Source organism: Molossus molossus, unplaced genomic scaffold, assembly GCF_014108415.1.
Source record: "Molossus molossus isolate mMolMol1 unplaced genomic scaffold, mMolMol1.p scaffold_m16_p_2, whole genome shotgun sequence".
NCBI lineage: Eukaryota > Metazoa > Chordata > Mammalia > Chiroptera > Molossidae > Molossus > Molossus molossus.
In genome coordinates, this window is record NW_023425355.1 from 139,604,231 (window position 1) to 139,615,778 (window position 11,548).

General features: G+C 34.9%; 1 protein-coding gene across 7 annotated transcripts in view; it reads left to right on the forward strand.

Moving 5' to 3' along the window:
* The window catches only part of FANCB (FA complementation group B), an 82,923-nt gene that overhangs the window by 11,432 nt on the left and 59,943 nt on the right, over positions 1-11,548 (forward strand). For all 7 annotated transcript variants that reach the window (XM_036270783.1, XM_036270779.1, XM_036270782.1 and 4 more), the window contains 3 exons: positions 3,034-3,186; positions 4,841-4,924; positions 10,774-10,902. In XM_036270783.1, coding sequence (XP_036126676.1) covers positions 3,034-3,186; positions 4,841-4,924; positions 10,774-10,902 — 366 coding nt within the window. The remainder of the gene's footprint in view (positions 1-3,033; positions 3,187-4,840; positions 4,925-10,773; positions 10,903-11,548) is intronic.

Consider the following 11,548-nt stretch of genomic DNA (forward strand, 5'->3'; position numbering starts at 1 on the left):
GCCACTTGCTAGTCTTACCTTAAGGAAAGTATTTCATTTTTGTGAACCCGTTTTCTGTCTGTATGAAATTGAAATTATGCTGCCTCTGAGGGGGAGAATGAAATTAAATGACATCTAGCCTAGTGCTTGGCACATAGGAGAATCTCAGTAAGAGGTAGCTATTATTGTTAGACAAGGGCCAGGGCGGTCATCAATGACTTGGACCTACCTAAGATCCCTTATTCAACTGGATAAGTTACCACGTGCCTTATTTATTCAGTGGAATATAGTCCTAACTCCCTTGAAGTGGGTGCCTTGCTTGGACAGTGTAAAGCTCTGTGCTAACACATTACCCAGAACAGGGGACTGTCACTCCCTGTAATTCTAACTGTAACTGTTGGCCTCCTTGCCTTGAAATTGTGTTCTAGGGTTCTTTCTCTACAACAGACCACCATCCTTTCCACAAGTTACTTCCCCGAGCCCCTAATGCCTTACCCCACAGGGAGTGTGTACTTATAAACTGTTTGCAAATGCCCTGTATTGAAAGCTGCAGGGTTACTCCCTGATATCTGCCAAGTTGAGTGCTTCTAAATTGCCTCAGTAACCATGGAGTTTTGGATATAGTTTAGGATAAAATATTTTATTACTTTATAAGCAGGAATAAATGCTAAGAATCTACAAATAAAGGGGGAGGAGAGTTAAGGGAAGTAATTGCATATGAGCAATTGCACTCAGTTTAGCAGTTAAAACAAATAAATACAGCAGCTTTTACAATTAAATGGAACGTATACTATCAAGGGAAAAAATATTTTCTAACGTTGAGTTCAGAAAGGAATTTACTGTTTGCGGTACTCTGTAAGACAGTGGTTCTCAACCTGTGGGTCGTGACCCCTTTGGGGGTCAAAGGACCCTTTCACAGGGGTCACCTAAAACCATCCTTTTGGTACTTCATTCCATAAAGGAATTAAGGCAGCTTACAAAGATAGCTTAAATACAGATAAGCATAAATTAGAATAAGTAGTAGAAGTTAAGGTGTAATATTTTATCCAGTGATGGCTTGAAACAGAGAGCTGGGTCTAGAGAAATATAAGAGTGGCTTTTCACTTAGTCTTTCTCTCTTGAGTAGAAATTGTCTGGAGGTTTTGGCAAGATTCTATGTAGCAGACTTTTCAAACTTGAGATAACTATCAAGTATACCTGTTTCTAGAAGTGTTCTGTCTGATGCTGTAGCCACTAGCCACATGTGGTTATTCCACATTTGAAACATGGCTAGTCTGAATTAGAATGTGCTGGAAATGTCAAATATATACCAGATGTCAGAGAGTTAGTAAAAAATGGAAGTCAGATATCTCATTTTTTATTGATTATATTGAATTGAAATGATAGTATTTTGGATATATTAGATTAAATAAAATATAATAAAGTTACTTTTACCTTTTCCTTTTCACTGCTACTGGAGAATTTTAATGGGTCTTGAACATTTTAAAATTATATATGTGCCTTGCATTTATGGCTGGCCTATATTTTGGATGACAGTCTAGACCTGTGGACTGCAGATGTATGAGTTACATGTATGAGTGCACAGCTCTATGTAGAGTTGTTGGACTCCATGATACTCATGGGGAGGTATGAGGAAGAGAGGACATGGGTTTACAAATAAGTTCTTTCCCTGCATAAGTGGAAAATCACTCCTTTAGAAATTAGCCTTATAGGGGAAAGGTTGATATTTGGTTATATAGATTGAAGAGTCTTATTTACATTCTTGCACTATTGCAAGCCACCCTCCTATATCTAGATATGTGTCTGTGCTCCTGGGATTCTGAATGGGAATTTTAGCTTTTCTGTCTAAGGGAGAAGGGGTATTTGAGCCCCATGATGTTAGTTTTCCAGGGGACCAATCTAGAGGCTTTCAGCTTTATGGACCTTTAAGAAGTTATCTTCCATTTTAAACTTGGGATCTCACATTCTAGTATAAACTGGTCAGATCATTCCAATAGGCTAGGATGATTCTAGATGCCCCACTATTAGAATCCCTCCCCTTTCATGGCTCTGATAATGGCTATGTTCTCCACAACCGGAGTTTAGAGTATTAAGTTCATCTTCACTCTTTTTTATTTTGTTAATCCTCACTTGGGATATTTTTTCATTGATTTTGTTTTTAGAGAGAGTGGAAAGGAGGAAGGTAGGGAGGGAGGGAGAGAGAGAGAGAGAGCAATGTGAGAGAGACACATCGATTGGTTGTGTCCTGCACAACCCTAACCTTGGCCTGGAATCAAACCTGCAACTCAGGTACATGCCCTTGACTGGGAACCAAACCCTTTGTTCCGTGGGCCAATGCTCTAACCACTGAGGCAAATCGGCCAGGGCCATGTTGATTCTTTTTAAAAATTTTAAAAATTATTTTCTATAGTGGCTGCACCAGTCTGCATTCCCACCCAAATTGTGTACCACCCAAAGTCAAATCTCCTTTTGTCATCTTGACTCTTAAAGGTTATTCTTTGAGAGCTCTTAAAGTGTCTCATGGTACCTTCTAGTTACCTATTACAACTGAATTCTTTGCTCATAAGTACAGGGTGAGGCAAAAGTAGATTTACAGTTGTGAGTACCGAAACAGAGGTTATTCTGTAAATCTACTTTCACCCTACCCTGTATATATCCACCAAGGCTTATGGGAGTGAGGGTCATCCTTAAATTAACCATGGTAGAGAAAGAACCTTCACTAGAGTTATTCATGAGAAATGTTAGAATTTCCAAAATAGTCTTGAGAAGAATTAGAATTTATAAATTACAATACATTTTTAATATAGAAATCAGCAACATTACAGTCCCTGGACAAATGTTGATAAAATATAAAATTTAAGTACCTTGATACTTAGAAAGTTATAACTCATGTTTTCTGATCCCTCAATATTTTAGTTTTTAGTGTTTATACTACCATTTTCATTACTGGTTTATAAGATTGAAGATAGCAAATTAAAACTATATGCAACAAAAATTTTAATTAATTTCACATCTGATTTTTTTCCTTCTCTGTTCCTTTAACCACTCTTTCAGATCGCTGCTAAGTGGGAAAAAATTAGCTCAGTACTTATAGATGACTTTATTGGAACTGGGACAGAACAAGTACTGCTACTTTTAAAGGACTCCTTAAATTCAGATTGCCTGAGTTCATTTAAAATAACAGATCTTGACAACATAAACTATTCAGTAAGTCCTGTTTACTTTTTATGTATTACTTTAAGTGCCATTTTAGAAAATTTGAGTGCTTTTAAAGCTTTTGACCCTCTATTTAAGTATTTGTGATTTCATAGTTAAAGAAAACTTTTTGAACTTTAAAAATATATGGATTTAATCTTCTAAAAATACAGTCATATGCCACTTAACGATGGGGATATGTTCTGAGAAATGTGTCTTTAGATGATTCATTGTTGTGCAGACATCACAGAGTGTACTTACACAAACCCAGGTGGTCTGGCTTACTACACACCTAGGCTACGTGGTACAGCCTGTTGCTCCTAGGCCACAACCTGTACAGAATGTTATTATATTGAATACTATAGGCAATTGTAACACAATGGTAAGTATTTGTGTATTTAAACTTATTGAAACATAGAGAAGGTACAGTAAAAATATAAAAGATAAAAAATAGTACACCTCTACAGGGCACTTACCATGAATGGAACTTGCAGGATTGGAAGTTGCTCTGGGTGAGTCAGTGAGTGAGAAGTGAGGGAATGTGAAGGCCAAGGACACTACTGTAGACTTTAGAAACATTGTACACTTAGGCTACACTAAATTTATAAAACAACGTGAGATTAAGTTGAGCACAAGATAAAATGATACAATCGGGAGACTTGGTAAACGTGATGCATGAGGCTGCTGTTAGTGTAATGTGGCATACCGTTTTACAACAAACTTTTTATAAATGGAGTACAATAAAAAGTCTAGTGTAGTAAATCTATAAGCCAGTGACAGTTATCATTATCAAGTGTTACGTACTGGATGTAATTGTATGTGCTGTACCATGTACATGTGCCTATACTTTTATATGACTAGTAGTGTAGTAGGTTTGTTTATACCAGCATCACCAAAAATGTGAATGATGCGTTGCCCTACAAGGTTATAATGGGTCCAGTGTCACTAGTCGATAGAAACTTTTCAGGTCCATTTTATAATGGATAATCTTATAAAAATAAAATCATTCTTATGGAACCACAGTTGTGGTCCGTTGTTGACCAGTATGTCATGTGGCACATGACTGTATACATTGAATGTCCTTTCAATAGATGTCATACAGATTGACTATGCTTTTGAATATAGTGTATCTGGAGGTCAATCAAGGGACAAAAATACTGTAAATTAACTTATTATTACTCCTGAAAATCCTTTTATATCAATAAACATGATAATATTAGATTAATTAAAGAATGAAATGAAGTGAAACGGCCTTATTCAAACAAGCAACGGTTCATAATGACTTAAGATTTGGGGCATAAGGAAAATAATACCCTGAAGTTTCAGATCTATATAAAATACCTCTGAGCCTCGATTTTTTTCATTAGTAAAATGAGGCTAATTCTTATTTTCTCTAGTTAGGGATTTTAGGATTTAATAAAAATCTAGTAAGCTGATACTTTTTGAAGCAGTATACAACTGTTACATTCATGCTAATAATGGTAATATACTTTTTTCTAGTTATAAGAAGATGGAGGAACTATATATTTTGTCTTTTATGAAATAGTATCTAACATAGAAAACTGACCTTTGACTGGATAAATTGTATATTTAATTGTATATTGTTAATATTACGAATTTTCAATTTATTTCAAAATTTCAGTGTTGGTATTTTTGTTTTTTTTAGAGTCAAACATTGGATTGCAATGAAGATGATGTATTAGAAGATAATCGTTATTTGGTGATTCCAGCTCTGGAAAGAAGAGTGAAAGTTAGTGTCTATGTTTCCTTTTTGCATTTGCGTTTTTGTATTAGTGCTATTTTAAATGAAAAAGAACATTGAAAGAAAGTTCTTTAAAATATAAGCAACTCAGTGATTGGGAAAACATGATATTTAAAGGATCTTTACCTTTTCCGTACTTATGTAAAAACTATTATGACATTACTTATAAATGTATCCTCTAAAAACACCTTTGTGTAGTAAGATTTTGTAAATTTTATAAGCCTAATAAGAGAAAATATAAGAAACTCACTTTCAAAACACATTCTTTCTGGTCTATAGGATCAGTGTACCACGGTATCTCTTTTAAAGGAGCAGCAAATATGATGAATCATAGCATGTTCCAAATATGAACAGTTCACCCTCAAGTTTTCCATGTGGAGCTCTCTAAAAGAATTTTTCCTATTGTCTGAAGGTAATCCACATTCCCTATAAAATACTCAGACTGTGAAAAGAAATATTAAAGAAACTAACAATTTCCTTTGATTCTGCTACTGAGCTATAATCAAATTTAACACTTTGGCATGTATGTTCTTGAAGATTTTTTGAATGAATATATGCAAGTTTACATGGAAATATGACTATAAGATGTACCTTTGTAACCTCCCCTTTTCCATTTGTAAAAATTTTCAAATATATAGAGAAATTCAGAGAATAGTATAGTGATTATCTCTGTAGTTCCCACATGAATTCAACTGTTGTCCCTTTTCAAAAAAATCATATTTGCTTCATCTGTTTGTGCTTGTGTACATGTACATATACATTTTTGCAGAATCATTTGAAAGTTGCAAGTATTATAATGCTTCACTCTTATGTTAGCAGGAATCTCCTAAAATTAGGAACATTCTCCTATGTAACCAAAATACCATTATTACACTTAGAAAATTAATACAAATCACTTAATCTTATTTACTGTTCAGTCCATATTCAGATGTCTTTGACTTCACAAAAATGTTTTTTTTAATCCTCACAGGATATGCTTATTAATTTCAGAGAGAGAGAGAGAAAGAGAGACAGAGAGATAGAGAGAGAAAGAAGGAAGGAAGGAAGGAGGGAGGGAGGGAGGGAGGGAGGGAGGAAGGAAGGAAGGAAGGAAGGAAGGAAGGAAGGAAGGAAGGAAGGAAGGAAGGAGAAAAAGAAAGAGAAAAAGAAAAAGTAAGATGTGTGTGAGAGAGTATCAATTGCTTGCCTTCTTTTGGTGCCCCAGCCGGGGATCAAACCCATAATCTAGGTATGTGCCCTGACCTGGAATTGAACCTAAAGACTTTCAGTATATGGGACGATGCTACAACCAGCTTAGCCATACTGGCCAGGGAAAAAATGTTTTTTATAGTTACTTTATTCAGGATCCAATCAAAGTTTACACTTGTGTTTGATTATTATATCTCTTACTGGTCTTTTTATTTAGAATAATTCCCACCTTCCTTATTTTTTAAATGGCACTAATGGAGAGGCCAGGCAAGTTATTTTTCCTTTTGGATTTGTCTATTTCCTTATAATTTTATTTAACATTTACCTCTGTCCCGGGCAAACTTTTATGTAAAAGGCTAGATAGTAAATATTTATATTTTGCAGGCCCTTTTAAAATTATTTGGAACTATTATAACTATTAAAGTGAATTCACTGAGTGCTTACTGAACACATACTAGATATGAATGTGAACATTAGATAAATAAAATATCATAGTGGACATAGAATCATAAAGGAAAAGATTGATTACATTTAAAACTTCTGTACTCTGAACAAAGGAAAACAAATAAAGACAAATTCTGGAAAAAGAAATTTAACACATGACAGAGGATTAAATTTTTAAATATACATATTCAGAAACAATATTGTTGAGAATATAAAGTGAGTGGTCCAACCCCTTCAGAGGGAAAGTTGTTCTAGCTACTAGAATACATATTTCTTTACTCTTGTAGTATCACTTCTAGAAATCTATTCTGAGGATATACTTGCCCATGTAAGCAATGATGATTTTATAGGAATGTTTATGTAGTATTTATAAATAATAAAATTAGAATCAAAATATCCATCACTAGGAGTACGGTAAATAAATGAATATATACCTGAACCGTAGAATACTATGCAGTTGTCAAAACAATAAGGTAACTCTTTACACTGATTTAGAAATGATGCCAAAATAATTTAATTTAATTTATGAGAGCATGATTTTCAGAAATTCCATTTTTGGTAATATGTTACCTAACTTATTTGGATCTACTCTCCTGATAAAGCAACTTAAAATGATAACTGAAATATTTTTTTAAAGGCTTCAAAAAGCTGAAAAGATAAAAATAAAGTCTCCAGCCAAACTCTGAAGAGTGGAATGCAGGGAGATAAGCAGAACGCTGATACTGCTTTTCCCCCAGGGCATGTGTATTTAACCTGAAGCAGTAGTGCCCTATGCACCTGGCAGAAACAAACATAAAACACTCTCTCCAGCCCCCGCCAGGTGGTTCAGTTGGTTGGAGTGTTGTAAGTTCATTCCTGGCGAGGGCACATACATACCTAGGTTGCGGGTTTGATCCCAGGTTGGGGCAACCATTGATGTTTCTCTCTCCAAACACAAGTTTATTCTAGGCCTTGTATCAATCTCAATCTCACAAGTAATTGTTCAGAGAAGATGAGCCACCCACAAAATAACTGAGTACATAAGGAAACAAGGAATTATTTATTCACATAAAATAACCAAATAGCATTTGTAGAAACTAAAAATACATTGAAATAAAAAACCTAACAAATGAGTTTAACAGTTGACTCAAAGACATGCAGAACAAATTAGCAAATCAGACTATGTTAGAAAAATTATTCAGAAGGTAGTGCAGAGGAAAAGAAGGAAAATATGAAACAGAAAGGGAAGTCAGGGACATACGGAAGTGGGGAATACGAGATAGTTGGGTTCCTTTTAGCCTCGGGTGTCTATATGTTATCACTAGCTCTAAATGTGGTTATAAACATTTCCAAGTGTTGGAAGGCCTTCTAGATCTGAACAAATCTACCCTCTCCTCCATTTTCCATATGAGGTAACAAATGGAGAGGCAGAAAGATTAAGTAATTTGCCAAGTGTGAACTAGAGTCTAGAGTCCATTTCACTGTTCTTTCCTCTGTGAAAGTCGTTTTCCCACCAGTTGTTGGAGGGGAATTGGGGAGAGCAGAACTTTGGGGAAACTGGTGCACATGTACAGGAACGTTCACAGCAATATTGTTTGTAATACTCCACACCTGGACGTAACCCAGATGTCCATCAGACTAGAGAAGTAAGCTGATATAGCCATATGCAAGGATATCATAGAGTAATGAAAGGCATGAACCAAAGCTACTGGTGACAAATGGATGGCTCTAAAACCTAATACTGCATACAGAATGATTTCACTTATAATATGCTCAGAAGCAAAACACACAAAAAAAATGAAAAATGTTCTTTAGAAATTGATGCAATGATGGTAAACTTATGAAGACAAACAAGAAAATTATCTTAAAGGTCAGGGTAATGTTACCTCCAGTGGAGAAAGAGAGGTTCGTGCTTGGGGAGGGTCCACGGGCAGCTCCTGGAGTGCTGCTTTTTGACTTGGGTGTAGTTACATGGGTGTCGACTTCATTATTAGTCTGTAAACTGTTTGTATTATGCACTGTTCTGCATGCACGAGAAAGAGCACAGTAAAAAGAACAAAAAGCAAGGTTCACTATCATGCAGTGTAGTATGCTGCTATATTTGGTTGTGGGTGGGTTTTGTTAGTTTGATTATTGGGACAAGAAGGAAGGCATTCCTTAACATATACTACTTGGGAAAAGTAAGCAGTCTGCAAAGGTAAGCAGTCTTTTGTCTGCCCAAATGGGATTAAGGGTGTAAGAAAGGAAGGTGAGATGGTTCTTTTATGTTATTTAAATTTCTTACCATATGCTTATTTTCATAGTTTTATAACAAAACTTTGCAACTGAGTATTTGAGTGGTCTAGTGATCTACCATTTAGTCCTGGAGCAGGGGCATGTTGAGGGGAGGAGGGAAGAGAGAACAGAACCATTTCTGAGGAGACCCTTATTCCTGTCTACCCTCATATTCCTGTCTTCACTCTCTTCCCCTCCAGCAGTCTCAGATTTGCTGCACCTCTGATGGGTACATCTCCCTTTCTCTGAATTACAAATTACTCAGCAAATGAGAGATGGAGTGTGAATGATGTGGAGCTCACAGAACTAGGTCAATAGACGAAGTTTTAAAATATTAGCTAGACACAAAATAGACCCAGAGACATAGAAAGGAGTATGGTTCAGACTGACAAACCTCAGAGCAGAGGGGCGGAGGGGTTGGATGAGATGAACCAAAGAACTTATGTGCATGTATGCATAACCAGTGGACATAGACAACAATGTTTCGGGCGTTGTGGGTTGGGATGGGGAGGAGGGTGTCTGTGGGGGGAAAGGAGAAACATCTGTAACAAAAAAAATTAATAAAAATTGGAAAAATAAAATGAAATATTGGCTAGACACTTTACATACTTTGTGCAATGAAGTAAAATATGATCCAATGTGCACTCTCCAACTTTCGTTCATTGATAAACAAAAGGAATGTACCTGCCTTAAAATGTAATTTACAAGACAAAAAAAGCTGTGGTATATTTACACAATGGAATGCTATGCAGCTGTAAGAAAGATCTCTTACCCTTTGAGATGACATGGAGGGACCTGGAGAGCATTATGCTGAGCGAAATAAGCCAATCAGAGAAAGACAAATACCACATGATCTCACTTATTTATGGAATAGCAGGAACAGAATAAGTGGTAGATCAAAATAGATCCAGAGACATGAAAGTATGGAACAGACTGACAAACCTCAGAGGAATGGGAGGGTGGGGGTTTGGTAAGAGATAAACCAAATAATTTATATGCATACATGCACAACCAATGGACACAGACAATAGTGTGGGAAAAGCAGGAGGGGGTTGGGAGTGGGGAGGAGGGAGTCAATGGGGGAAAAAGGGAGGGACATCTGCAATACTTTTAACAATAAAGATAAAATAAAAAAAACGAAAGAAATTTAAAACAATGCATTATGTTTTGTTAATCTAGAAAAACATTTATAATAAAAACTGGATTAATACTTAAACAGTCTCAGATATCCATCTGAAATGAAACAGTTTCTATCAGTTCAATGACATGACTAAATTTTCAGTAACAAAATGTATTTTATGAATGTTTCATCCTTCCTGCTGAAATCTATTTATCTCGTACAATAAAAGGAATGGATTGCTCTATGACCATTTCAGAGTCAATTTTTACCCCTGGTAGTGAAGAGTCAATCATACTACTGAGTTTATTAGCATAAAAGTAAACAAGTGACAGTTTGGAGGCTGCTAATGTGTTAATTTTACATTTTTTTTATAAAGGTTATATGAACAGAATTTTAAATAGTATCAAATTAAAAGTGACTATTTCTATTTATAATGATGTCTTTTGCTTTTTGAAACTGAAATTATTTCAACAAGAAAAACAGTTTCCTTGTGGGGATAGGAGTGTTAGTAGGCTTTGATATTTATTCATATTAATTGGATTTACTCATATTCATATTGATTGATTACTAAACTCAATAGTGAAATGAATGCTAATTGGCATACTCTCAATTTGATACATACAATCTATTGCAGTTACTTGCTGTATTTTTTTTGTAATTAAATACTTAAAATTTACAAGTAAAATAGTTTTGGTCTGAGAAGTAGTCTCTCCTTTTCTACAGAAAAATGAATTAATAAGCAGATTTGGGGAGAGCACTTCCTGAATTAATGGTATGTCAGTGTTCATTTGAAACTATGTCTCTGGCAATGATTTTTCTTTCTACTTTACAGGTTGGTTTGGCATCTATTCAGGAAGTACAGAAGCACCTTTTGCTGAAGGAAAAAATTATTTTAAAATCTTACAAAGCTTTAATGAACCTGCTTCAGGGAAAAGAAGATAGTACATCAATTGCAGAAGAGGTAAAATAAATCATGTGACCACTTTATCATTTTGTGAATTAAAACCTATTAAAGAGTTATTTATTTGTTTAACTTTGTTTTTATTTTTGACACTGTTACAGAAAAAGAGTTACTTAACTTAGAAATTAGAATATACTAGAAATGCTAAATGGATCAAGAGGCAAAGTGGCAGGAATTATCAATGGGCTTTTATGACATTGAAAAATATGTGTGATTAAGAAGCCAGTATTTTACCAATTTGCAAATTATTCTTACTTGGTAGAATATTAAAATCTCAGTTATTAGGAACCTTGAGGAATAAGTCCTTATGTTTAAAGAAAATTTAACTAAACTTTTGTTACTTGTATAGTTTGAATAGAAATTACACCTAAGTGAATTATATATTTTCTGACTTCTTAAACAGAATTACTGAACATTATTTAACCTTGTTTTAATGACACAATTTCATCATTAGCGTAATAGTTGTTCTTTTAGTCTCTTGCATGGTTCATTTTTAAGGATGTTTATTTCTCTAGTTAATGTTTCTAAATTGCTTTGATTTTTTTAGCCCTTATGTCTGCTTTTTATCATTTTACTGTCATTTTCCTTGTCGTTGACCATCATAAGAACCTCTTCAGGTACCTTGCAATTATTTATGCCTGTAGAG